Below are 27,905 nucleotides of genomic sequence, written 5' to 3' on the forward strand. Positions count from 1 at the left end.
CTCAAAAGAGTTCTTCACAAATCATAGCCCCAAATTGGTAAATATTCCCAGGCCAGCTGTTAAGATGTCTATCATCTCAAATTCCAAATCATCAACTGCAAGCACAAACACACTGAGCCAAGATGCTGAAAGATTTTTGTATTTATTTATTTTCTGTGCACAGTAGAGGTTACTACCAGTAAAACCTCAGAAGATATACAGTATTTTTTCCATGGAGCTTCAAAGTAATTAGAGTATCACATGACGACAATGTGTGAGACTGATGTTTCCAATTACAAAAATCAATACATTAGAATCTCAATGAAACAAACCAAAAGGCCTCAGAAACTCTTTCTGAGCACAAGGCAGTACCTCTTTAATTTGCACAACAATTAAAGTAATTTACAATTAATCTTTGTGAATATCAAGACAGTTTTACAATGCAAGTTTCTGTAGTTAGACTTAAAGAGATAACCAGAACATTAACTGCAGTATTTTAAATGAACTTGCCTAAGCTTTTTTGCTGAGATGGTTATCAAAGAGGCTGGAATACTCTACACTGAAAACATGGCATATGACTTTTCTTTTCCTGGCTTTTTTGGTTACTTATAATTTTATTCTATTGCAACGTGTAAATTTCTAGAAACGAGCTGTCTCCATTGTATATACTGTGTTTATACTTTATACAAATTAAAGCAAAAATGGTAGATTACTCAAGTGGTATAAATCTTACAGTGTTCTGCTAGCAAAAGAAAAATACATGCTGAAATCACAATAAGCAGTATTGGTATCCACAATTTATAGCTTCAATCAATTTTTTTCCTTTTTAATTTGTACTCTACATTAAATTACTACTGAAGGCTAATGTTTAAGCAGGAAATAAACTGAACAGTTGCAAATGATACAAAATCTGTTCACGCAACTGTGAAAGCTGATATAGTTTCAAAAAATCACAGATAATGCAAAACAGAAGATGTGTGATGCATGCAACAACTGAGAAAATTCACTGATCCCCATTGTTTGCAGAAAACTACTGCACTCCACCTTAAAATGTAGATTGATTTTAGTTGTAACAAGACAATCCCAAGAGTCAGAATGAAATAAAAGCAAGTATTTTAAAGATTTAAGAGCTGTTATCAAAAATAAATTACATTTTTTCAAGTCAAAGAAACACTGCTATGAAGGCTGAGAGCCAAGGAGCCTTTCAATAGCTGCATTGATGTCTCCCCCTGTTGCTATTAGCGCCTGCAGGTTTGCTTCACGGTTCAGAAAGCCCATCGCACTCAGCTGCTCCAGTTGTTGCTGAAATCTAACTTCTGGATTTTGGAACTGCGAAGAACAAAATTTCAAGTTGTAAATCCACAGTACACGTTTGGCAAAGTACTAGATTTAAACATAGTGGCTTCTGCACCACTTACATGGACTCTTAAACTACAGGAAAAGGAAAAAAAAAAAAAAAGAATTTGGTGATGTAAGAATAACTTCTTAATACAGCTACAGATACAGATTATATGCATCTATATTTGGTCCCATTCTCCCTCCATATTTTATATTGAGTATTTTAATATAAGTATGCATTAAATAAGCATAAAATAGATATAGATAATTTAAGAAATGAAATGGTTCAAACTAGTAATGTCAGGCAGCAGAATTTCGATGATGTCTCTGCTGGCAATGGTGAATGTCTCAGACTTTCTTTTCTTGGTATTAAAGTCAACTTGCTTTTAATCTTCCAAGTATACGTTGATTAAGTTACCAGAATTCTAACTGTTGGAAAGCTCCAGCCTAAAGCAAACTCACAGTTGTGCCTTATGGGTCAATACTACTCATTCATAAACTCATGGCAAAATTCTCCAATTCAAAAGCATTTTTGAATGAGAACAACTATATGAAAATAATGTGGAGTAATACAAGAAGTCACTTTAAATCAGTGAGATTTTAGATGTTAACACAAACTTGTGCAGCTACTATTAATTACACGAACTTGCACAAATACTGTTAATTACTCTTCTGTTCTAATTCAACAGTTTCATCCATCAAGAAACTATTACCAGTAGAAGTTCCATGGCTCCAAGCTAACAGAAAGACAATCCAAATTACAACAAGTCCCCTCACCACTACTTGCTTCTCATGAAGCACAAGTAAGCAAAATAGTCAACTGGTAGCCCAAGTCTTCACAGTCTAACAAAACATACTGCAGTTTGGACCTGCAGAATGTCCATGAAGCAACAATTCATGGAGAATCCAAATAACTGGAGCGTGGCTATTTCAAAGCATTGGACAGAGACTGTCACAGCTACAGCGTAACAGACAGCACTGCTAACACTTTGTGCTTTCTGCATTTTTAAGTTCTTGTCTGAGCACACATTTCACCTGTCAGCAAACCTCATCACCTCAATTTTCAAGGCATTTCAGAAATTCAAGGGTATGAAGATGAGTATATTAAAAGGATTAACTGTTCAGAGCACACTTTTACCTAAATTTAATTATTTTTAATACTTATTTGCACAGCTGCAATGCCATTTTAAGCTGCCTCTGCTTTTTTTTTTTTTTTCCAATAGCAGAAGTACTCTGAGCTCTCAAGTCTCAGATTTGTTTTAATTTGTTTTAAGAGAAAACTTTAGGAATAATTAAAAAAAAAAAATCCAGTCTGCAATAATGTACTTTACCTGAGCATTTGCACCAGCAAGGGCCTGCAACATCTGCTGGACAAACTGCTGGTGACTGGGTTCAGCAGCTCCAGATGCTGGATTTGTACTGTCACTGGGAACAGAACTAGGTACGTTGGACCCTGTAGGAGCTCCAGTGCTTCCCAGGCCACCTAAACCAGGATTAAATCTGCACAAGTGACAGAAACAGAAATAAGTCAATTGAATAATAAACCCATGCTTAATTGTAATGTCTTCTCTAATCCTATATATTATTACCATGTAAAAATTCTGTCAAATGCAGAGTAGGTGACATACTACAACAAAGACAATAGTCATCACTGTTCAAAAAAATGTACTGCATCATGAAACACTCCAAAACAAGCTCAGTGAAACATTCCAAAACAAGCCTGGCTCCAAAAAAGACAAAACAAAGAGTTTTCACATGATAAAATCTCTACCTGTAGAAAGAAGCACAAGAGAAAAGCTGTCTTCTAAAACTGTGACACTGAGTCTTACCCCGGTATAAGTCCTGGCGCTTCTGTTGCTAGAGTCTGCAAACCCTGCTGAATCTGTAGTAAAGCCTGCATTGCTCTGGGGTTTGACATAGCTGATAATGTGTCAGGATTCTGCATCTAAGAAAATGAGAGAGACTTGTGACTGGATCACGTCAAAGCACTCAGTGTTAATTTTGAAGCACTTAATGTTTTACAGAATCTGATATGCTTTCAGAACTTGTTTTCTCGTTTTAAATTTGAATGTTTACATGAAATCCTTCAGAGTCTGGGGGGTTTCTTGAGAAAACTTTCACAGGAGGTAATCAGTGAACTTTCTCTGATGTGAACAAAGATGTGAAAAATAAATAGTATACCAAAATAATATTTTTCAATACCACTTCTAAAGACCATCATATTTCAAAGCCAAGGAGTGTCCCAACCCATCATCATTCTTGAATTAGTCTCTTATGTCACACTACTAGTAAGCAACAACACTGAATAACTGTTAATCAGTTTCATCATATCTAATAAAAAGTTACAAAATATTTATTTCCTAGCTAAATTCAGACTACTGAACTATAATCATGACAATTTGTGCATGTGTTCATATCTATAATTCCCTTGCAGACTACAGAAATGGAAATATACTACAAAACATACAAGCAAATTCACACTATTAAAGGACCTTCACTGTGACTTCAATTGTTTTTTCACATCCACAGACAACTTAAAAAGCAAATCCTTTTGATTCCTGAAGTTAAATGTCCTGAAATCAGACTACTTCAGATACAAGATCAAAACTAACAGCTTACCCTCACCTCTGCTTACAGATGCCACCCACAGGCAAATGCTATTTGTTTCAATTACAAGTGAGACAGTTTTAGTAGCTGGATCTAATTCTAACAGCAGACAGGCTGATAAATCTTATCAGCCTTTACTTGGCAACTAGACCAAATTTATTCTGTTGCAAAAACATCTGATTCATGAAGAAATGCACATTATAAGGTAATCTTCCTCTGGTCCAGAACAGAACAAGGCATTAAGAAGTCTAGTCTGGAATATGAGAGCACAGCCACACTTAAGTCTTGTTATCTGTTAACATCCTCTGTTCCTCTCTTGGATTTTTATTTTCCTGTTAAAAGTCAGACAGTAACTAAATAAATAGCTGGCAAAGCCTACTCAAATCTTGCAGATCGTTTAAAGGAGATCACATGGCATGTGCGGGCCAAACTCAGGAATCAGACTCAGCTAGCACAGCTTCATGAAAGGCAGGTCCTACCTGACCAACCTGTTCTCTTTCTACGAGCAAGTGACCCACCTGGTGGATGAGGGAAAGGTGCTGATGTAGTCTACCTAGACTTCAGCAAAGCCTTTGACACTGGCTCTCATAGCATTTTCCTAAACAAGTTGGCAGCTCGTGGCTTGGACAAGTACAGACTTTGCCAAGCTAAGAAGTGGCTGGATGACTAGGCCCAGAGAGTGGTGATAAACAGAGTCACATCCAGCTGGTGATCAGTGGTCTGTAGTGGGGCCTGACCTGTTCACTATCTTTCCTGATGACCTGGATGAGGACACTGAGCGCACCCTCAGTAAGTTTGCGGATGACATTGAATTGGCAGGAAGTATCAATCTGCCTGAGGGTAGGAAGGCTCTACAGAGGGTTGAGGACAGGCTGGATCTCTGGGCTGAGGCCAATGGGATGAAGTTCAACAAGACCAACTGCCAGGCCCTGTACTTTGGCCACAACAACCCCAGGCAATGCTACAGACTTGGGGCAGAGCGATTGGAAGACTGTAGAGAAAATGGACCTGTAGGTACTGGTTGATACTCAGCTGATTATGAGCCAGCAGTGTGCCCAGGTGGCCAAGATGGCATCCTGGCTTTCTCAAAAATAGTGTTACCAGCAGGAGCAGGGAAGTGACCATCCCTATGTATTCTGCATTGGTGAGGCTGCACCTTGAGTACTGTGTTCAGTCTTGGGCCCCTCACTACAAGAAAGACATCGAGGGGGCAACTAAGCTGGTGAGGAGTCTGGAGCACAAGCCCTATGAAGAGTGGCTGAGGGAGCTGGGATTGTTCAGCCTGAAGAAGAGGAAGCTCAGGGGGTGACCTTATTCTTTTCTCGAACTACCTGAAGGAGGGCTGTGGTTGAGGTTGGGGTCAGCCTCTTTTCCAGGTAACTAGTAACTGGACTAGAGGGAATGGCCTCAAAGTTGTGCCAGGGGAGATTCAGTTTGAACATTAGAAAACATTTCTCCCAGAGAGTGGTCAGGTGCTGAAACGGGCTGCCCAGGGAGGTGGTGGAATCACCAACCCTGGAGGTGATCAAGAAACATTTAGATGTTGTACCGTGGGACATGATTTAATGAGAAATAGTAGTGATAGGTGGACAGTTGAAGTCGATGATCTTACAGATCTTTTCCAACCTTGGTGAGTCTACGATTTTCAGAAGAAAGCATTTTGGGCTCCTCAAAGTAAGCTGCTAGGTAAACGAACAAACTGTGGCTTGCTGTCCAATATTCAGAATTGTTTTTACAGTAAATGGTGGCCCAACAATTTCTAGAACAGTGTTGTGACCTGGACCTTATCTGAGTACTGGCAATTCTTGCTAAGACTCATGAAAACTGCAGATAGAGTAGCTCACTGCTGAATTTTCCTACTTCTTCAGGGTAACTGCCCTTTATTGCAAAAGATGCCTTCCCCTGCACAGAGAAACACTTTATAGTTTGCCACCCAATTCAACCATATAAAGCCAAAAGATAAGTGAGGAAGTATGAACAGCAAAATTACCAACATTCTGAGGATAACTCAAGTGCTTTTCCACTTTACTTCACACCCTAATGCAGTAAATCACCTGAACCAACAGAGTGAAGACAGAAGCAGTTGTGACTGCATCATATGATACCAAAGTGAGGAAATAATCAAAGGAAAAAGCTCATAATAGTGATTCTTGCTGTCTACACTAATGAGCATTTATTCACAGATTTCAACAATTTAAGTCATTTATTCTGAACAATTAAGTTGTTACTGTAATTCCTGAGTATGTTACTTTACTTGTAACATTGCTTGCTTGCAGTAAGAGCAATGCACATTTACTCAAATTTATATGGACAGTCTAATGATAGAAGCTATACAACTGGATTACGTGTTTAATTCCCAATATTTTTGTTTACTCCTATTCAAAGAACACAGCACCACTACTCACAGTGACAGCTAAAATCATGGAGACACCCAAGCAACAAGCACAATCATGTTCACAAGGAACACAATGCAATTCACAGGCTTTTGCTTCTTCAGAAACCAGCCTACTCTGCATTAGCTGATTTGGGTCTTTGTACACACACTGCAAAACGCCATTACTCCAATATTTAAGGTGGGGTGGAACAGCGGTGGCTTTTCCTACTGTGGTAGGAAAAACACAGTGAAAGATTACTCTATGGAAAAAAGTACTAACATTTTTGTTTTATTTACAAAACAAATCACAGAGCAAAAAAGTGTTCTCCATCTACAGTGCAGTAAGAATCATTCTTTCTAACTACAGAAGCAAGAGTAAATCTAAACTGTTGTGCCGATCATAGACAAACATCCACCAAAAGGTTTAACTTTCTGAAAGGATGGACAGTCCAAGCAAGAATTTATTTATCATGGAACAAAATAACTTGGTGTCTAAAGCCAATGAGAATGTATGTTAACGCTCTAGCTTTTAATCAAACCAAGGAAAGACACGAGTTTACTGGAAAAAAGAGACCTTCTCTGAAGTACAGACATTTAATAATAGCTAGTATCTTATCTTACTTGCTGAAGGAAAGTAGGAAGCTGCTGTCTCATTTGCTCCTGAAGCTGAGGATTTCCAGCAAATAAAGGATTATTCAACATCATCTATAGGACAAAAATATTTAAATTCAAAGATCAAGCAGTAAAAAAAAAAAAACCACTGTGGATTTAAAGATGAATACTTAAAAAATATGAATCATCGAGAATGATAAAGGATACAATAACCACCTAAGAAAACTCAAACTCTCAAACACAACTATCTCCTTTAACTAAAACTTGTTATGAACCACCAGCACAAAGACACTGTAGGGATTTTTTTTTTCTGTTATCTTTTCTTAAGTGGAAAAAATTGCCAGATCCCTGCCAAGACAATCTCATTTATATTATGATTCACTTTTGCTCAGCCTCTGCTACATATCTAAATGATTGTCTCTCTGTAAATATCATCTGCAGAAGACCAGATCCAAGCCAGTATTCAATACAGAAAGGAAGACACTTTCTCTTTGTTTAGCATTTGACTTTGGCTATTATTTGTTTAACTGAAATGTGAAAATACTTCTAAGATATTACTCACAGAACAGCAGTATCTGTAATTCAATAGCATGCAAGAGCCACAGGTAAGCAATTAAAACCAGAATGACACCTAGAAACAGCACCGACTCTACCCTTTCACTTCTCTCATCTCAGACTACTGTGGTTATTTATTTACAAGGAAGCAGATCCACCTTAATGTACAAGCATTTGTTTTCTCTATCTGGCTCTTGCACTAGGTCACAAGTTCAGGGCTGCACAGAACATACACAAACTGACAAGTTATTTCAGAAGAATGCCTGGCAGATGTCCAACTATAAAAGAAACTCACTGCAACAGATCATTAAAGGTAACCTGGTAATAATTTATGTAAGTTAGGCATCAGCATACTTGAAAAACTGGGCTATTTATTGCAGACAAGTGTTGAATTGTTGCTCAATTACTATCACTCTGTAGTGAAAAATTAAACTATCATATAAACAAATTTTAAAAAATAAACTCAATGCACACAGTACATCAATACATTGCTACACCAGACACACTTACCTGTACTGCAAGATCAGGATTCTGGCTTAATGATTGCATCATGCTTCTCATATAGGGTGCTGACAACATATTCTGCATAAGTTGCGGGTTTTCAGTTATCTGTTGCAACAAGCTCTGCATTCCTGGTGTGTTGAACATACCAGCTTAAAAAAAAAAAAAAAAAAAAAAAATGAAAGGTCACTTTATTAAACTTCTTATCAAATGAGTCCCTGAAATGCGCTTTAATGTGGTTTTGCATACATAGATGCATCTGTCTCTCAAAAACAAGTTAAGAAAAATTTATCTAACAAGGAGGCCCACTAGGCCTAGAAGTCATCAGCTGTTTTCATGCTTGTCTGCAAACAGGAAAAACACCATCACTCATCTAGGGATTTCCTACTATTGTTGTTTTAAGGCAATACTCACACAGTATCATTCTTATTTTACTTTTCACGTTTCTATACAAAAGACTTTGACACTTATCAAGGACTGCAGTAAAGAAATAAAGGCTCTGAGTCTCTTCCTAATAAAATGATCATTTCAGCAAATTTCCCAAATGCATACAACTGCAATAACAAACACACCTCCCAGTCCAGGTCCCAGATTTGGTATGGTTGAACTCTGTCCTGTACTGCCAGACGTATTATTTCCAACGTTAGCACTGTCAGTGTTCTCACCACTTGCACTGGTACTTGTTGTAGAACTCTGAGAAGTGGACTGAGGAGCCCAGGGATTTGGTAACGGATCTCTATTTTCTGTACGAGATGGCTGACTGTCCCCTCCTGACGATGCATTGCTTACTAAAGAAGCAAATGGATTACCTCCAAACTACAAAGGAAGGAAAAGCAAACATGTATCATCTACAAAAGCAAACTGTTTTTAAGTTTGCTATAAACCACAAGTTACATTTCCAAAATTATCATGAAGATAGACGTTGATGGCTCTTAATAGTTATACTCACCATTCTAAAGTTATTTAAGAGTAAACACAGAGAAAGAAAATGCAGTCTTTTCAAATAGTCTCACTTCTTTCTGAAAGTAGAATTTCTACTACACAAGTATTTTGATCATGTAAGACTGTATATGCTACAGCAGTTTACAACTGTTAAAAGTCTTTTCCCATTTTAGGTTACACATATTACTAAGTCCACCCTTATTAACTTACCTGGAGCTCATAACTTTACAAGTCAAAGAAGTAAAAGAATTTAGACTATGTGGTAACTTATTTAATATAGAAATTTATCAACTTAGATAGCTTCTCAGACCCACAACACAGTATCTGTACTTCTTGAGGCTTGAAGGAGCACAGAACATGTTAAAAAAAAAAAAATCTTCCCTTTCTCTCCCCTCAACAGAGAGAGAAGGCCATACTGTGAATTCCATCTTTACGAAAACTTTGCCAAGTACACATTTGATAAGTTACATCATTTATATTCTTTCATTCTTAAAAATATTCATTCTCCGTGGCATCTGCGATCTTTTCTCACCTGTTCCTGTGCTGCATTCAACATTGGCTCCTGAATATCTGTATACATACGCCGCAAAGCATTGTATCCACCTGGTATACTTTCAAGGTTGCTCAAGGCTCGGTCTTGGTTTCGCATCATTTCCTGCATCATTGCAGGGTTTCTAGCAAGTTCTATTGTCTAAGAAAGTAGAACATTTAATCTGTATTAAGAAATCCATTCTAAAGTGAAGACATCAGCATGACAGCATCTTTTTTACTAGATCTAAGCCTGATATTATAATTAAAGCCAAAAATCAAGAAGTCAGCTTAATAGGAGCCAGCAGAATTTGATACATAGCATGTGTTCTGCCACAGCTGTGACTACATTGGTTGGGTCTGGAAGCACTGCTAAACAGAAGAAAAACCTTGAACATATTATTCTTTCTCCTCTCTTTACCTTTTTTAACACAATGTACTTCTGCCATCAGAAGCATGTGTACAGGCTCAGAAGTACACTCACAGGGTACTTCTAACATCATTACAGTGTGCAGCTTGTAATGGAAATTTCAAATACCCTCATTTTCAAATGCTCTCATTTGCTTTTCGAGATCTTTTGCTACATAACATATCTTACATAACATGCAACTACAGAAGCACCCAGAGAGTGCTCCTGAGAGTTAGGTAAACTGGAAATAAGTACAGTTTACCAAAAGTAATAATTCTCCAAAACTTGTTGGCTACACAACAGTGCAGACAACTGTATCCAACTCTAAACTCACAAGACATTAGCATAAAATCTTCAACATCTATGAAAACCATGCTGCAGATTTTCTGAATTACCTAATTCAGGCTTTAACAACTATAAACATAACTACAAGTTGCCTACAGTGACATTTTATAGACTTTCTAAAAAAACTCAAATTATTCAAAAACATTTCTCAATACTCAACTACGGACATCCAGTTCTTGCTATGTTGTTCAGTTACACTATGATCAAAGGTCACAAACTCAGAGATCTTTCTACATACCTGCCTCATTATATCCGGATTATTCAGCATATGTCCAATTTCTGGATTTCTCTGTATCAGTTGCTGCATTTGAGGGTTAGCCATAATTAACTGCCTCATCAGGTCAGGATTTGAAAGCACATTCTGAATAAATGGATTCTCCATTATCTGAACCATCATTTCTGGGTTGGACATGAGTTGTCGTTGCATCTGACTTTGCAACTCTGAAAAGCTTGACGTATTTAGGCCCAGGCTACTCAGGCCTGCCAAACCTCCAAGGCCACCTTTAGAGGAAAAAAATAATTGAATTCACATTTCTTATTGTAAGTCTAAACAGAACAACATCTTTTGTAAATGCAAAATACTTGGATATATTCCACATTTCAAAAATAACAAAATTCAGTGGAAACTCCATCTTTGCGAGGCTGTTAAGCAGTCATTCATTAAGTCTGCTTCTTAAATAACAAAACATCTTTAAAAAAAAAAAAAAAACAACAAAGAATTGCTTTGAAATAGAAGTTATTACAATGCTAACAACTTCTGATTTTCCACAGCTCAGTAACGAGTGCCGCTTGAATTTTGAGGCCTTGACTTTTTTTTTTTCTGATATATTTTAGTCCATTTGTGATAGCCATTCATCTCTCCACTCTTCTTTAGACTGTAACTGAAAGAGACCTCACAGTATGATGTATATTGCCTATTGTAATTTAAAGCAGAGCTCTTCTTTTTCACTGCTGCAACAAGAACTAATCAATAATGCTTTTACTTCCCTTCCTTTGCTGAGTCCAAATAGAAAACTTGCAATATTTTATTGAAGATATAGCTAGCTACAGAATTGGTTACACCTAAAAAATGCAACTGCTTAACACCGCTTTTTCAATTCTGTTCTTTTCTTTTTTCTTTTCCACAAAAGCAAATGAGATGAAAAAGAAGAATTAGAAATATTGATATTGCTGAAATAGTAATTTCAAATGAACACTGCAGTTTCTTTTTTCATGAAGGAGAAAACAACATGCTTGGAAATTGAGAAAAAATAGACAATTTTGCTGCTTCTGTTCCAGATTTCGGCTTTGTATTACAGATCCAACTTTATCATTACTTCCCTCATGCAAATTCAGACAGACTCTTAAGGAGAGGGATGACACCAGGAAGAGTTTAATTACCAATAGTGCCAGAATACAGCATCAGCAGTACTCTACTTCTGAAGCTGAAACAGCTCCTGTCTATAGCCCCTTCCTACAACCTATGTCACAGGTATTTGTAATTAGCTTTTTTTTTTTTTTTTTTTTTTTACAGTCTTGACTGCATTAGTACAAAGCTTCACAGAAAATTATCCGTACCCTGTAGAAGATACCCACCAGAGAATCAGAGAATAGTTTGGACTGGAGAGGACCTTGAAGATCATCTAGTTCCAATCCCCCCTGCCACAAGCAGGGTTCCGACCTACCAGGCTGCCCAGGGCGACACTAAACCTGACCCTGAACACCCCAATAAATGGGGCATCCACAGCTTCTCTGGGCAGCCTCTGCCAATGCCAAACAACAATTTGAAAGACATCTAATCAAAATCTCCCCTATTTTAGTTTAAAATCATTCTACTCTTTCTTATCACTATCACTATACACTTTCTTATCACTGTGTAAAAAGCTGGTCTTCCTCCTTATAAGTTCTGTTTAAGTACTGGAAAGACACAATGAGGTCTCCCTGCAGCCTTCCCCTCTCCACAGTGAAGAAGTCCAGCTTCCTCAGCCTTTCTTTGTAGGAGAAGAGCTCCACCCCTCTGTCCATGAGGTCTAACAGATGTTCTTACCCAAGCCAAAAGGGTTACTACTTGTTGAAGTTGGTGTTGAGGTACTACTGCTTGATGCAGATGTGGTAGTGGTACTCCCGCTGCTGTGTGTTTGCTGAGCTTGGTGGTCTTGTGATCTAAAAAAAACAGAAAGACAATTTCAAAATTACAAATGTAGCAAGGCAATTTAAATAATGTCATTATGCATAGCAAGAGTGTCAAGGATACTTGAGAATCTTAGTTTTTCATTTTGATAATTCCTGAGAATCACATCTCTCTAGATGGCTTCCTGTGATAAGTCTTTCAGACATGTGTAACATCATCTGTTCTTCAGAAGTTTGAAATATTAAGAAAATGAACGGGCATCACTGCAGCCATTGCCACCTTCTCATGCAACCCCAGAGCAGCGTGCACTCAGAGTGCATTGCTCTCCAAGTCTTTTCCTTGCTTCAGAAATTCTTCGCCTTACTCTACTGTATTTGATAGCCATCAGACAGTGATTATATGCTTGAGGCTTAAAGAAGTAAAATTCTATTATTCTCTTACTACAAGACAAATATCAGAATCTCAATAATCTTCATAACTAAGAATGAAGTAAAAACAGCTGCCAAATTCATACGCTCACTACACCTGTCTCTTGCAGAAGCAATAGTACTGGTGCTGCCATATGATGTAAAGGACCAAAGAATTCAGCTGATTCAAAGCTAACCTGGCCTCTACTCAGTGAGGCAAGTTTTAAGTCCAAATCACTTGCTAAATCTGGTTCACTAAACAATTACATAAACATCTGCATTTGAAAAATTACAAAATTACAGTGTAAAATAACTTGCAGAATCTATGCATGCAGACCTTCCACAAAGACTTGAAGGTTTAGACAACATGCTACATTTTACAGATCAGCTCATCTCACATCTCAGTATCTTTTTGTACAACAAAATTCTATAATTGCTTCAATAGCGCAAAGTCAAAACAAACAAAAAGCAACCCGTACAAATCTGACAGATGCCTTCAGTACAGAGGCCTCCCTGCAGTTTAAGAGCTCTCTGTCACTAAAATCAAAAGCTAAACTGGCAACGAAACGCTTTGCAGATTTTGCAAGTTCTTCCACCAATCAGTATTAACTTATGAAAGATCCCATCATCACCCTTGTGAATAGATACCTAAAACATATCATGTCAAGTCATGAACACCGAGGGTACCACAGGACTTAGCAACCTCATTCAAATTGCTACTGATGTTCCAGTGTAGTGAAGGAGACACTAATTTTTGTCCACAAGATCTAACAGTTCTGCTAAAACCTCAGTCCACAATGATTCATATAATTCAGTTTTGCTTATTTTCCTTTATACTCTAGTAAGAGAATTCTAGGTCTACCGAAGCACTCATAGAATCTAATGAATGAAAGCTTGTTCTAGAGGGAAGCTTCCAGATACACATTAACAACCAAGGAAAGGGGTACTTGGGCTTGTAATAATGCTCCCTGACAGACCCACTGTGGGTAATACTCTGTGCTCCTGAGAAAAGTGTTGCAGAGTAATTATGCTTAAGAGCAACTGACAGCTTTGAACACAAGACCAGTACAATCACAGATGCATATAATGGCTTGGGTTGGAAGGTATCTTAAATATTATCTAGCTTCCAATCCCTCTGTCATGGACATGGCTGCCACCCACCAGACCAGCCGCCCAGACACCCCCCAAACAATCTGGCTCTGAACACCTCCAGGGGTGGGACATCCTCAGCTTCTATGAGCAACTTGATCCAGAGCCTCACCATCCTCTGAATAAAAAATTTCTTCCTACTATCTTTTATTTAAAAAATCAATCCTGTTTGTCCTGTTGCTACTGGATCATGCAATCAGTGCAACGAGCCAAGCAGTTGTAACTTCAGTCACAAAGATCATAGACTGCAAAGGTGGTTACATTTAATGTGAACTTCCTAATAAAGATATTTGGTTTTCTTAATCTAAGAAAATACACAGAAAAATGACACAGAGAAACATGAATCTGACTAAAATATGACACAGGTCTAAGAAAAGAGCATTCTGACTTCAGACTTATTTTACACCACAACTAATCAGTTGACTACAGTTGCTTAGTCAGATCTAAGTTTGCCAAACAGGAAGCTGTCACATCAGAAATCAAAATTATTTTGACTTCTTAGAAGCAAAGAGACAACTGTTTATCAGCGACATTACCTGTTTTGTGTTTTGATAACCAGGTGAACAGTGAGTCCATCGTGAATCCCATGCTGAGTCAAAGTATCTTGATCTTTCAATATTTTTCCAGCAAATATGAGTACAAGCTGATCGGTGTGGGACTTGAAACGCTTAGAAATTTCTTCCTTAAACTAAACAAAAAAGTTAATTTCATACACTCAGATAACTGTATACTGAACTACTGTTTTTATGATTTGTGGACTTGTTTCAAGTTTAATATACTAAAGTACTTGCTCTGCATTTTCTACTTCACACAATCTAGAAATACTTCATTAAACTCACTCAATTTTCTCTTTTTTTTTTTTTTTAATACAAGGAAAGACAATCAAGTCATTCCTCTACCATGCAATAAAGACGAGAAATGTTCCATAGGTAGTATTTCAGGTACAAATCCATGACAGTAAGTACATACCAGTGTGTGTATGTGTATATACACACACACAATTTGCATGTCCTACTAAATATAGATAGTATTATACACACATATTACATATATATCAGCATATGCATACTAATATGTTAATATATATACACACATATAACATACACACACTACAGAATTTATCCTTCACTGATCAGACTGAGGATAGAATATCCCAATTACAGTGAATCTGTTTGTGCTTTTCCTTGAAAAAAGCAAAGAATTATCCTCACTTCTCAGACAGTTTTGCTGCCTTCCATGCAACAAAACTAGCATTCCTTTCCACACAGGCAAAAAAAATTCTCAGTTGGCCCTGCTTTCTCAGCCAACTCATAACAGAAAGAAATGACATAGTTCCAGCCCAGGTCATGGTGAAAAGCCATGTACTTCAGCTGACAACAAAAATCACACTCATTAGCCCAAGAGAACATGGAAATCCAATATATATCTTTCTGCCTTCTTAGCAAGTAGTTATCAGGTTACAATTTGACTGAGATTTTATTATTCTATAGAAGTTTTCACAGCAAGAAAAAAAAAAAAAAAGTCACTAAAAGTAAAAAGGAAAATAGTAGGAAAAAATGAGAAGGAATGACTTGATTATATCAAAGCCAGGTACATTTTTTAAACAAGACTACTCAGTAGGTTAATTATTTTTGAAGGTATTCTAGTCAGTTGGGAAAAACTCCAGAAGTTCACCCTATTTGGCATTTTAAAATTAAATTGACGTTACGTCTTCAGAAGCAAAATTCCAAGCATTCTAGAAATTCTCACTCCTGCAGAAAACTCAAGTATTAATCTTATAATTATTAATAATTATGTTTTATAATTGGCAGGACTAAAAAAGAAAATCCCCTCGTATTACACTTTGAACATGAGTCTCTAATTGGAAGGGTTTATTGTACAGGAAAAGAAGAAAAAAGTGTCTGAGACACAACAGAGATAAGTCTCTGTCTGGGTAGAAGATAGCCCCTGGTTAGTTAAGTCTGATCAATGATTTAGTTCTGGTTCTTATCAAAACAGCTTCTAAGTCAGCCTTATAGTGACAATATCGTGGCTTGTTGGTATTCCAGAAAGTCATCAAGTCCATTCCTTTCCAGAGTGGCTTACTTACCTGAACTATTTACTGACATGCTTATCCACTCTGTTTTCAGAGGTCTCCAGAGATAGATACCATTAACTTTTTTTCCAATAAACCTACTCCAGAGCTTCACACCCCTGTTTCTTCATTGTCCTGCCCACCATGGCCAATGCAAACAGATAGCTCTCCTTAGAATTAAGAGCTGCAGTGAGGCTAACTTTCCTTTGAGGAGTAGTGTTTTCTAATCCAATCATTCTCACTGATTTCTGGATTTTTTTAATTCAGTTATAAGTGTAAGACTCAAAATAAGCTACAATATTCTACATAAACTCTTACTCACTCTTAATAGGATAGCAGGATAAACTCCACAAGATCTTGCAAGATACATTCCCACTTGTAAGAAGCAGAAGCCCACATGGGAAAATAACAGTGTTGACTTAAATAACTGTTAACTTTGTAGACCATTTTCTGCAGAATAACTTCATACACAGTTGCTTCCTATTCTGCATTCTTTGTTAATTATTCCCAGGAATGCACATTCCAGTGTAGCAAAACCAGGAGAAATACTCAGTTTGGTACAAAGTTAATGCATAAAAATATTGTGCCAGACCAAAGAGTAATGTAATTTGCTCTCATACTTTCACAACATGGCGTGGCAGGGAACAACTTAATTATCTTCATAAAGTTGATGCTGTAGTGTAAACACTGCTCAGAGCCATGTCCTGCCACATTTCCAGAAGCAGCTGTGTTTCCACAAAACCAAAGAAGCAAAACACCCTTCACAGAACATAGCTACATGGTACCTAGTATTACTAGTATATAGGCATCAAAGGCTATACACTTCCTTTTCCCTACTATCATGATACTGCTTTAAATGACCTGCAAAACCAACACCAATCTAAGACAGGAATATAAAATCGAATGTACGAGAATCATAAAGAAACCTCTACAGCAATGTATGAGCACAACCCAAATGCACAAAGGGCCTTTTTCCAGCCAGGAAAACAAATCTGTCTTAAGTACTGAGACAATTTCAACTGAGGCATATTTATATAAATAGACTAACCACTCAGAGGGGAAAAAAAGAAAAAGAAAAAAAAAATCAGGTCTTTTTCATCTGTCTCACCTGAGTTCAGCACATTCTTGAGATTTCTGCAATGATTGAGCCATGCTTCATATCATATCCACAAAAGAAAACCATCTAGATGTGATGTCATGAAATTCATTTTGTAAATGACTCTGCTGACTGTTTTTAATAACCAAAAATAACAACATAGCAATAAAAACACAGTAACAACAACAGCATAGGCCTGTGACAATAGCACACTTTCTTCAGAGGCAGGGGGAGGAGACCATTTTATACACCTGCAGTAAAGAACCCTACAGATCTTTTTCAGTACAAGTTGGGTTTTTTTTTGTTTTGTTTTTTGTTTTTTTTTTAAAATTCTCAGGATCAAACACATGCCAGTTTTCAGAATCACGTAATCTCTGCCAGTACTGTAAGATGATTACACCTAGGTTGGAGTGTTTTCGGGGGGCTCTACGTGGAAGACTACAGTCAGGCCTGGGGCACCCAACACAACAAAGACATGTAGCTATTCAAGTGGATGCAGAGAAGGGCCATGGAGATGATCAGAGGGCTGCCTATGAATACAAGCTCAGGATCTGAGCTTGCTCACTCTGAAGTAGAAAAAGCTCTGCGGAGATCTCATTGTGCTTCCGGTATTTAAACTAAGCTTATAAGAAAGATGATGAGAGACTCTACTAGGGTACTTAGGGATACGGCAAGGAGGAAGGTTTTAAACTGAAACAGATTTACATTAGATATTAGGAAGAAATGCTTTAATATGAAGGTAGTTACATGGCAAAACAGGCTGCCCAGAGAAGCTGTGGATGTCCCACTTCTGGAGGTGTTCAAGGCTGAGCAGAATGGGCTCCTGGGCAGCCTGATCACAGCAAGGAATTTGGAAGTAGATATCTTTAACTGTCCCATGATAACACAAATCACTACTGTTTGCTTTGTGAAGAAGAGTTAGGGAGGGTGGAACACAGAAATTTTTCCCAAACACTGTGGGCAAGCATATCTGCATTTAGTCTCCACCTCTCACTGGTAACTAAATTAAATGCAAGGTCGTTCTCATATAGTAAAACAGAAAACCCCCAGTTTTCTTTAAATTCAGACAGAGTAAGGATAAAATGAAGAAATGAATGCATTCTAACTCCCACAGACCCTTCGTACATGTTGTTTTAGGACTCCTCATCATTCCAACATGCAACAAGTTAGGAGATAAGCACTTTGGTAAGAAAAAGCAGCATGAATTACAGAAGTTCCTAAATGCAACCAGTGAAGACAACTGCATCAATTCTCTTTTCCTAAACAGAACTGCAAACGTCAATCTAATATGTATCACTTCAATATCTCAAATTAAACACACTCAACAAAAAAGGAAGTAAAAGGTAACACTGGGATGGATTTCAGTCTTTTTAGTAAAATGAACGCTGGTATTGCTTACTTTTTCTATTCATATAATTCAACTAAGTAACGCTGCTGGTAAGCTACAGTCACTGTTTCAGCAGGTAAGGCTGTGGATGAAGGTAAGGCTGTTGACGTGGTCTACCAGGACTTGAGTAAAGCCTGTGATACTCCCTCTACAGATTCCTCATGGAGAAGCTGGCTGCACATGGTTTGGGCACATGCTCTGCTGGGTGAAACACTGGCTGGATGGCCAAGCCCAAAGAATTGTGGTCAATGGAGTAAAACCCAGTTAGCAGCTAGTCACGAGCGGTGTCCCTCAGAGTTCAGTACTAGGGCCACTTCTATTTAACATCTTTATTAGTGATCCTGATGAGGGGATTGAGTGCACCCTCAGTAAGTTTGCAGATGACACCAAGTTGGGAGGAAGCATAGATCTGCCAGAGGGGAGAAGAGCACTACAGAGGGATCTGGACAGACTGGTTTGATGGGCCAAGGTTAACTGTATCAATTTCAGCAGGTCCAAGTTCTGGTTCCTGCATTTTGGTCACAACAACACCAGGCAACCCTACAGGCCTGGGGAGGAGTGGCTGGAAAGCTGCCTGGTGGAAAAGGACCTTGGTGTACTGATGGACAGTCAGCTGAATATGAGCCAGCAGTGTGCCCAGGTGGCCAAGAAGGCCAACGGCATCTTGCCTTGTATCAGGAAGCAGGTAAGCAGGACTAGGGAAGTCATCCTGCCCCTGAACTGGGTGAGGCCCCACCTTGAGCACTGTGTTCAGTTTTGGGCACCTCAATACAGAAAGGACTTTGAGATTCTTTGGAGCAGGTCCAAAGAAGGACAACAAGGCTGAAGATCGTGGAGAATGTGCCCAATGAGGAAGAACTGAAGGAACTGGGGCTGTACAGTCTGGGAAAAAGGAGGCTAAGGGGAGACATTATTGCTCTCTTCAAATACCTGAGAGGTGCTTATAGCAAGAGCAGGATTGGTCTCTTCTCTCACTGGTTACAAGTGACAGGACGAGGAGAAACGGCCTTAAGATGCGGCAGGGGAGGTTTAGGTTGGATATCAAGAAAAACTTCTTCACAGAAAGGGTTGTTAAGCACTGCAATAGGCTCTCCAGAGAGATGATTGAGTCATCACCCCTGGATGTGTTTAAAAACCATTTGAACATGATTAAGCAGAGGGTTGTTAATGTTAGGGTAGTATGGTTAAGTTGCAGTTGGACTCAATGATCTTCAAGGTCTTTTCCAACCTGAACTATTCTATGATTCTATGATTAAAATACTTTGTCACCTGGGAAAACCAAGAGTGGAAACAGTTCTAAGTCTCGGTAGCTGGCTGGAAGCAAGGACTTCCTCTATGCAGTTCTCCCACTGCACTGACTATTCCCTTTTACTAGCATTTAACATCACAAACAATAGTTTAGTCAGTTTGTGTTGCCATTTAAAAATTCACTTCAAGAAACAGGACTTACTTCAACACATTACAAAGAATAATGATTTGCTATACTAAATGCCTAGCATTTTCACAGAAACTATTTCATTGTATTGCTCTGTTAACTGAATACACTCAAAATAAGGTAAGGAGTGAAATCACTTTTAAACAACATTATTAGAGGAATCAGTGAAAATAACTGCATCAGAATATGCATCAGTCTGAAACACAAGACTAACATCAAGACAGACTTGCTTCCCAAGAAGAAGAAACAGAAATCATTCTTAATTAGAATGACTTAACTCAAGGTCACAGTCTCCTCAAGGCACAGAAACTCATAGATCTGACACAAATTAGAGCAAATCTAAAGCTGGTTGTACTGAAGCACCAGGCCTGCATTCCTATTTTATCTTAACTTGTAAAATTTTTTGTTTTATTTCCAAACTCTTCTTTTTTCTTTTTCTTTTTTTTTTTTATTTTTTATTTTTTAGGGGAACTTAGCATTTTTTAGTCTCACTTTTTACACTCTTGGTTCCTAAATAAAATCTCCTTGAATTCACAGTACTTGAAAACACAGTTCAGTCCAATACTCCACTAAGAGAAAACTACTCCTTGGTTCCACATTATCACAAGAACAGGTTCCAGAAGTTGTTAAGGGTTCCACTACATCTGCTCAACTTGATTGCCTCTGAAGGTTTTTGCAACATACAGGTGAACACCGCTCTGCTGCTGCCCAGGCCCAAACCAATGTGAAGAGAATCCAATTTGCATAATTCCTATGTGAGCTAATTATAGTAAAAATTTTGTCAGTGAACAAAGCACCTACGTACCTGAATACACATCAACACTTAACTATAAGAGACTTTAAAACAAAACAAAACAAAACACCACGGCACTTTGCAAGGGATAGCCATACTTCAAACCTTAGTCTTCTAACATTTGACCATCTGATAAACTGGCCTTGGAAGTTTCCTCAAAGTTTATTCTAGCTAAAAGTAAAAAACTTCAAATGCAAACTGTCTTTTGAGATATTACCATCTTATGATTCAAAAGCTTTTTGCTGACTCACTCTCTGCCATTTGAGACAGCGAGAACATTACCATCCACATGGATTCTATGAACAAAGAATAAAAGGAGGAAAACAAGTAAACGAAAAAAACATTTCCCAAATTTTCTCAATGTTGACTTCATGAGATATAATTAAAAATGAAATTACTGCAATAGTATGAAAGAGGCCTTAGTGAATTAACATCAATTACCACCGAAAGGCTCCAGAAAACTGCAACTGCTTTGAAAATACTAAGCTACAACTTCACCTAAATAACAATAAAAAAGCAAAGTTGCAATCTTCAGAAACCAAACTGTTTTGAACACGGTAATGAAGCAAAAGTTTGTATCTATTACATGGCAGAATTGCAATTTACACTCCCAGCAGTTCCTCAACTAACAGTTCTGTTACAAAAAAACACTGCCAAATGACATTACCTTGTTCACAACTGGCGTTTCATCCAGGACTACTTAAACTTTCAACTGCCTTCTCTATTAAAACACAAGGCTCAGTATATCAACAATACTCCAGCCTCTTAACCCACACACACTAGTTTCAACAGAGGCTAACTGATGAGCTCCAGATACATTTCACACAATGGAATCAAAAGTCTTCCAAACTCAGGAAGTGAGGAACCAAAGAACCACATACACTCACAGGAATACAACTGTTCATGGCTGTGGCCTCCTTCCCAGATGAATCACATCGGGTAATCTCATGACTCTGAATTAAAGGGAATCAGTAAAAATGGAGTTCTCATTGCACAACTCTTGGATGTTGTACAGGAATGGGGACAAGAATTTGCGGTTACAGGCAGCAAAGCACTTTTGGCATGGCCAATTTTTTTGCAGCAGATGAAGCATTGCTGGAAAGTGCACCCAAAATCAGGCTTCCATACATGCTTTGTTTTGTCTGTTATGACTTAATGGTGAGTTACCATCTTCCCATACCCTTGTCAAACACACACGCAAGTTTCACAATCACACTATTCTCTCAAGCACTGCCATCAATCCAAACTGACAAAAAACTCATTCTGAGAAACAAACTCACATTCTTGATGTTTACAATCATAACCACTCAGAAAGGAAAACCAGAGGCAGTGCCATCTAGTGGGAGTATCTCAGGACTCACGTTCTAGCCAGTTCTATGCTAGACAAACTTCAGCAAGCCATTCCACTCCCTCATGCTTTGACCTAGGAGAGATGATTAGCAGTTCCTCCCTTTTCCATAAAAGGACTCTGCAACTACTGGTGGAAAGTACTGCGCTTGCAACAGAACAGGCCTTTTCTCTAGCAAGCCACCAAGACTGAAAAAGGACATGAGAGTATTATATGCAAATAGCAATTCTTGCAGAAGAGATGCATTTTAAGAATGTATTCTACACTTTTTTTTTTTTTCACATGAAACAGCATAAGATAGAGTATTTTTCAACTTAATGAGGAAGAGGTTGGACAATATTCATTCTTCCTGAGGAAAAACTGCTATGTGAATTACTGCCAATAGAATTATTACTCATTTGACCACCAGCTAAATATCTCTGAATTGTTTGGTTTCAGTAAGCTTTAAATTTAAAGTGATAATACAATATATATTGCATGAAAGAAACACAGATAGCAATTAATCTTTTCAGTCTGTCAGATTAAGGAACTATCAACCTCATCAGCAACAAGACAAATGCTGTTGTTTTTTTTTTCCCAGACATGTAATCCATCACATAACTCACAATTTGTAAAGCAATGTCCAAACCTTACTCATGCTTTTATTGGTTTTCCTATATAGCCAAAGTTTACAGTCACCAGATTCAGATGTTGAGTGAACTCTGAAATATGTAGAACACTTAACGCTATCTCTGTAACAAGTATTAATCCACATGGATATTTACCCACTGTTGTTAATTTTAAGCAGCACACAAAACTGTGGGTTTTTTTTTTTTTTTTTTTTTTTTTTACAGCTCTGTGCTCCCCTTCCTCATTCCTTCAAGACTAAGGATGACTGAAGCTAGCAAAACAAGCTTGTGGAAAATCATAGGAGACAGCCCATAGAAACCCCAACAGGAGGCCCTGGGGCAGAGCTGCTGCCCTTGGAGAGCAGCCTGCTGTGGGGCAGCTGCCACCCATGCAGAGCAGTGCTTGTAGGTTTGGTATATAGCAGCACTGGAGCTGTGCTTGAAGAGCTGCAGCCTTTGGGAAGCCCACACAAGACAGCAACATGTGGGAGGGACCACATGGGACTTTCTTGTACTGATAATGATTAAAGACACACTGAGCACAAACAGATTTCACAGGGGAAAAAAACAAAACAAGAAAAAGACAGGTGGGCAGCACTTGCAATCAAGTGACCTTCCAAAGTAGCTTATCATTTGAAGGTTATTTTCCACTGTAACCTGCATACTTCATGTTCTAGGTGCACAACACAGGATCAGCAATGACTCTGTTACTGAAGTTTTCAATATAGAAAAAAAACAAAATACTTTCTTAAAATAGTTGCAAAGTGCTTTACCTTGAGCGCACATCAAATAAGTTTTTGGACAGTTACTAAATTAGGAACATTTGCTGACTCCCTTGAGGGTAGAGGGGCTTGAAAGAAAGACTGACAGATCATAGTGCTGAACATCACAAATGATATGAAATGAAACAAGAGCAGTCTTGTTTCTGCAATCTTGAATGTATGTATGTATAGGATGGGGAACAGACAGCAGGAGCGCAGCCCTTCAGAGAGGGACTTGAGGTTCTGGCTAATGGTTTAACCAGTGGGAGTCAACAATATGCCCCCTGTGCCCAGAAAAGCCAACCTGAGCTGCATTAAACATTGCACAGCTAGCCTGTCAAAGAAGTGACTGTCCCCCTGTATTCGGCACTGGCACTGCTTCACCTTAAGTACTGTGTGCAGTTTTGGGCTCCATGGTATAAGAAGGATATAATTACCACTATTAGAAGTGTCCAAAGGAGATCAGTGAAAATGGTGAGAAGTCTAGAGGGCGTGACTCACAGGGAGCATCTTAGGATATTTGATTTGTTCAGCTTAGAAAAGGCTGAGGGGTGACCTCATTGCTGGCCACAACTTCGTGAGGGGAAGCTGAGACAGAGATGCTGACACCTCTCTAGCAGCCAGTGACAAGATAAAAAGGAACAGCTTTAAGCTGAAGAGTCTATACTGCTATGAGGAAAAGGTTCTTCAGCAGAAGGTGGTGGGCACAGAACAGGCTGCAGCCCTAAGCTGCCAGAGTTCAAGGAGCATTTTGGACACCGCTTTTAGACACAGTTTGGATTTCAGGTGGATCTGTGTGAAGCCAGGAGCAAAGCCAATGGTCTTCATGGGTCCCTTCCAGCTTGTGATGATCTATGTTTCTACATTAAGAGAGCAACAAATAAGACACACTGTATAGCCCCAGTAGCTCAAAATATTTATCTAAAAAACCTAGAGTTTCATTCTGGAAATGTTCTGAAATGACTGCAAACAAAAAAATCACCGAGTCATAATATTAGCTATAGAAATATGCAACTAAATAGCTTTTATTTTGCAGCATCAGTTTAGACTTTTTTCCCCCCCACCTGCAAATATACTAGACATAGCTGGCTGACCAATAACAAGATGACAAACCACTTACTGATCCCAGGCACATTTGAACAGATATGCAGTTTGTTTTGTATTTGAGACTAACCCATTTTCAGGGTCAATTCTAGAAACATCACATTTACTGCCAATGCTTATTGTTAAAAACAGTTTATAATTACAGCTGAAGAAAAACAGACTAATGTTAGCCACTATCAGACACCGCATTTTTCAGTGGTAGCTGGGACACAGCTTTGGACCCACAGGGGCAATCTTACTTTATGGGAACCAAGGAATAACTGCAAATACAATCTGTACCTTTGATGTATGTCAAATGTTTAGCATTTAAGATAAATGGACAACAATTATATTTCAAGCAGCATGTTCTATTAACTACTTATAACTGTAGGTCTGCTTTTAGTAAAAAGTTGCATTCTTGCTAGTTTATCTAGATATTTCAGCTTTTGAGACAATTGGTCACAAAAAAACCTGGCATCCCAAATGGCCTTCATATTTAAAAAAAAAAAATTCTTGCTAAAGACAAATTTGCAGAATATCTGACCTTAAGTAAATTTGTTTACACTTCCTGAAGTATTCCAAATAAATTGCAATTACATTGCTTTTGGTGACAGATGTTACCCTTCTGTCAGATCTGGTCTATGAATCTCAAAAAAAAAAAAAAAAAAAGAATTTTACAGTAATTTTATAACAGAACTGATGTTGCTTAGAAAAGAAAAAAAGTGCCCCCTTCAGACAGATTTCTGCAAACACTGTGAATAACATTAAAAGCAAACACAGTCATTTCACCTTTGGGAGAAATGCCTAGATTAAGTTTGCAGACAGAGTAGCAGATAGGATACTGCAAAAAGAACACCAAAGACAGGAGAATATCACCTCCCCAGCAGCTGGAGCGAGGACCTCAATAAAGCTTATTTCTGAGAAGCTTATAAGCAAAATAATGGGAAAAACTTGAAAGAAATACCACCATTTTCTCTCCACGCAGCAACTAGGTAGAACAAAAGTGTAAATTCTAGCCAAGTTGCTGGAATATAACTTTACACTCAGAGCTTTTACTTCATCTCTTTTACTCCCCTTTGGTAACCACACAGGGTCTTCTGGTTCGTCCATGACAAATGATGTCAAGCTTCGCATTCTGACAGCAGTGGTGATAGCTAACAATAAATTCAGAGCCTTCAGCAACTAATTCAAACTCCTTAGCAAACTGACATTGTGTTTAGGGAAGGCTGTTATTCCTAGATAAGCAGGGCACCTGAAGCCTAAAAGCAGAGCCTCATCCCACAAGCCTTGAGGAGATACGCTGTACCCTGCTGTGTTTGATAATACAGACACCACAACAAGGTCGATGTGCTAATAAGAAACTTAAGTAGCCATGATTCTCGAAAATACATTTCTGACTAAATATGAGGCTTGGCCCACACAACCTTTTGCCTGGGCAACACTTCCCACTGGAACCTCACAACTACAACTTGTAAAAACCCCATATTAAATTATCACATGTGTGGCATTACATTTTAGTATATAAAGCAATTCTGGGAATAGGCAGGCATTTCGTGGAAACTGTACGTATGCTTACATGTTGAAGCGTACGGGATTTGCGTGCTTTACATGCTGGGTGTGCATGCTTGGGGAATCAGAGCTGCAATAAAGTCAGCTTTCTAACCTGTCACTCAGGCTGTCAAGTTTGATGGCTGGATTCCTACAACCAGTGGAGCTCACGTATATGCACCCATGTTTTAGTTTTCAGTTACCAGTTACATACAAGAGAGGGGGAAAAAAAAGCTGATTTGCCTCATCCAGAAATACTTCAGGGAACATTTCAGACAAATCTTATGGAAAGTGAAATAAGCTCTGAATCCCCTCCAGGCAACTGCATCTTTTGGAGTATTTCAGCAAAGCAGTATCCGTCTCCTTCACAAGCAGAAGAATCACAGAATGGCCTAGGTTGAAAAGGACCACAACGATCACCTGGTTTCAATCCCCCTGCTACGTACAGAGCTGCCAATCACTACACAAGGCTGCACAGACCCACATCCAGCCTGGCAGAAGACTGACTTCACAGACTCTACCTCAGGCTGGGATTGCAGTTTCTCTATGATTTCTTGTCCTCTAATTCAAACAAAAGTCCCCGTCAATACCTGCAGAGAAAACCTCCAGGACAAACAGGATTATTACAAGAAACTGAAATGATGATTCACTACTTCTTTCAAGCCGAGGGTACCGGGGGGGGGAGTGGGGGGGGGCAGACACTGGCTTTCTTAAGAATGTAAAAAAGACCCCAGCACATCAGTTACTAAGCAGTACCACCGTGCAGTGCCCTATATCGATAACGAGCACACTGAAGCACAGCTGAAGCTGCACTTCGTTTGCAGTGCAAATTTTACGATCTGTCAAAAAAGACAACTTCCCTAAAATTCAAATGCTCGCCGTGGCGTTCTCGATTTTTTTTTTTTTGTTGTTTGTTTTTTGTTTGTTTGTTTTTGGCTTTTTTTTTTTTTTTTTAAGGTACGTTTTTAATCAAGATAACGACCAGCTCCGCATAGCTCTCAGGAAGGTGATTGCGCACGCTCTCCGTAGCCCCGCCGGCAAGCGAGCAGCCACCTCCCCCGCCAGCCTGAGTCAGCCCAACCGGGCAACGCGGCAAGAGCTCGGCCCGGGCCCCCTCCCGAGCCGGCACACAACCGTGGGGAGCGAGAGTTCAGAGGGTTGCGGCCGCCTCAGCGACCGCCCCGCAGGGAGCGGACCGCAGCCCCGCGCAGCTCCGGCGGGCAGCAGCCGCTTCGTCACCGGCGCGGGCCCCGGCCCCGCGGCCTGAGGCCGCAGACCGCGGCAGAGATCGCGGCAGAGATCGCGGCGGGCCGCGCTTCCCTCGCTCCCGGCCGCCCCTCACCTGCCGGATGCTGCTGGTTTCGGCAACGGAGAACTCCTCTTTCTCTTTGGGAGTCTTCACCGTGACTTTGATGATCCGCGGCTCATCGGCAGCTGAGCCCCGAGCAGGGGACTCCGGGGCGCTGCGGCTCCCCGCGGGGCTGTCTGCGCCGTCCGACATGGTGAGCGGGACCAGGCCAGCTCCTAACGCGCAGCAGCTCCGCACGAGCCCAACCGCCCCTAGCTCTCGCCTCGCCCCACCGGGCTCTGCCCGCTCCCGCAGCGCCGGGCGGAAATACCCCAGCCTGGCCGCGGCGCGCACTGATGACGCAACGCTTCGGGGAAGTTACTAGAAAGGGGCGCTGCCTGCCCGGGCGGGGGCTGGACAGGGAGTGTACGCTGTGCGCATGCTCGACGCCCGCGCAGGCGCAGTTGGTCGCGCACACCCCCACCGGGGAGGCGGGGCGGGGCTGCTGGCCTGGGTTTGCCTTTCAGTTTCTCGTTCTGTGCCGCTTTATGGGTAGTGAACATCGAGCTGTTTACTGTTCTAGAATCCCTGCGGCACCACTCCATTGCCGGGGGCACGCTTTTCTCGA

The 27,905-nt window shown here is 39.5% G+C and overlaps 1 protein-coding gene across 1 annotated transcript; it reads right to left on the reverse strand.

Annotated features, from left to right (window-relative positions):
* Nucleotides 1-118: 118 nt before the first annotated feature.
* Nucleotides 119-27,643, reverse strand: UBQLN1 (ubiquilin 1). The gene is made up of 11 exons (XM_048930867.1): nucleotides 27,332-27,643; nucleotides 14,393-14,544; nucleotides 12,217-12,332; nucleotides 10,429-10,691; nucleotides 9,441-9,599; nucleotides 8,539-8,782; nucleotides 7,976-8,118; nucleotides 6,920-7,003; nucleotides 3,147-3,262; nucleotides 2,649-2,817; nucleotides 119-1,308 (listed from the first exon to the last, which is right to left on the reverse strand). Exons 1-11 carry the CDS (start codon nucleotides 27,488-27,490, stop codon nucleotides 1,156-1,158), a joined length of 1,758 nt encoding a protein of 585 aa, XP_048786824.1. The 5' UTR covers nucleotides 27,491-27,643; the 3' UTR covers nucleotides 119-1,155.
* Nucleotides 27,644-27,905: the final 262 nt, after the last annotated feature.

Source organism: Lagopus muta, chromosome Z (assembly GCF_023343835.1).
Source record: "Lagopus muta isolate bLagMut1 chromosome Z, bLagMut1 primary, whole genome shotgun sequence".
NCBI lineage: Eukaryota > Metazoa > Chordata > Aves > Galliformes > Phasianidae > Lagopus > Lagopus muta.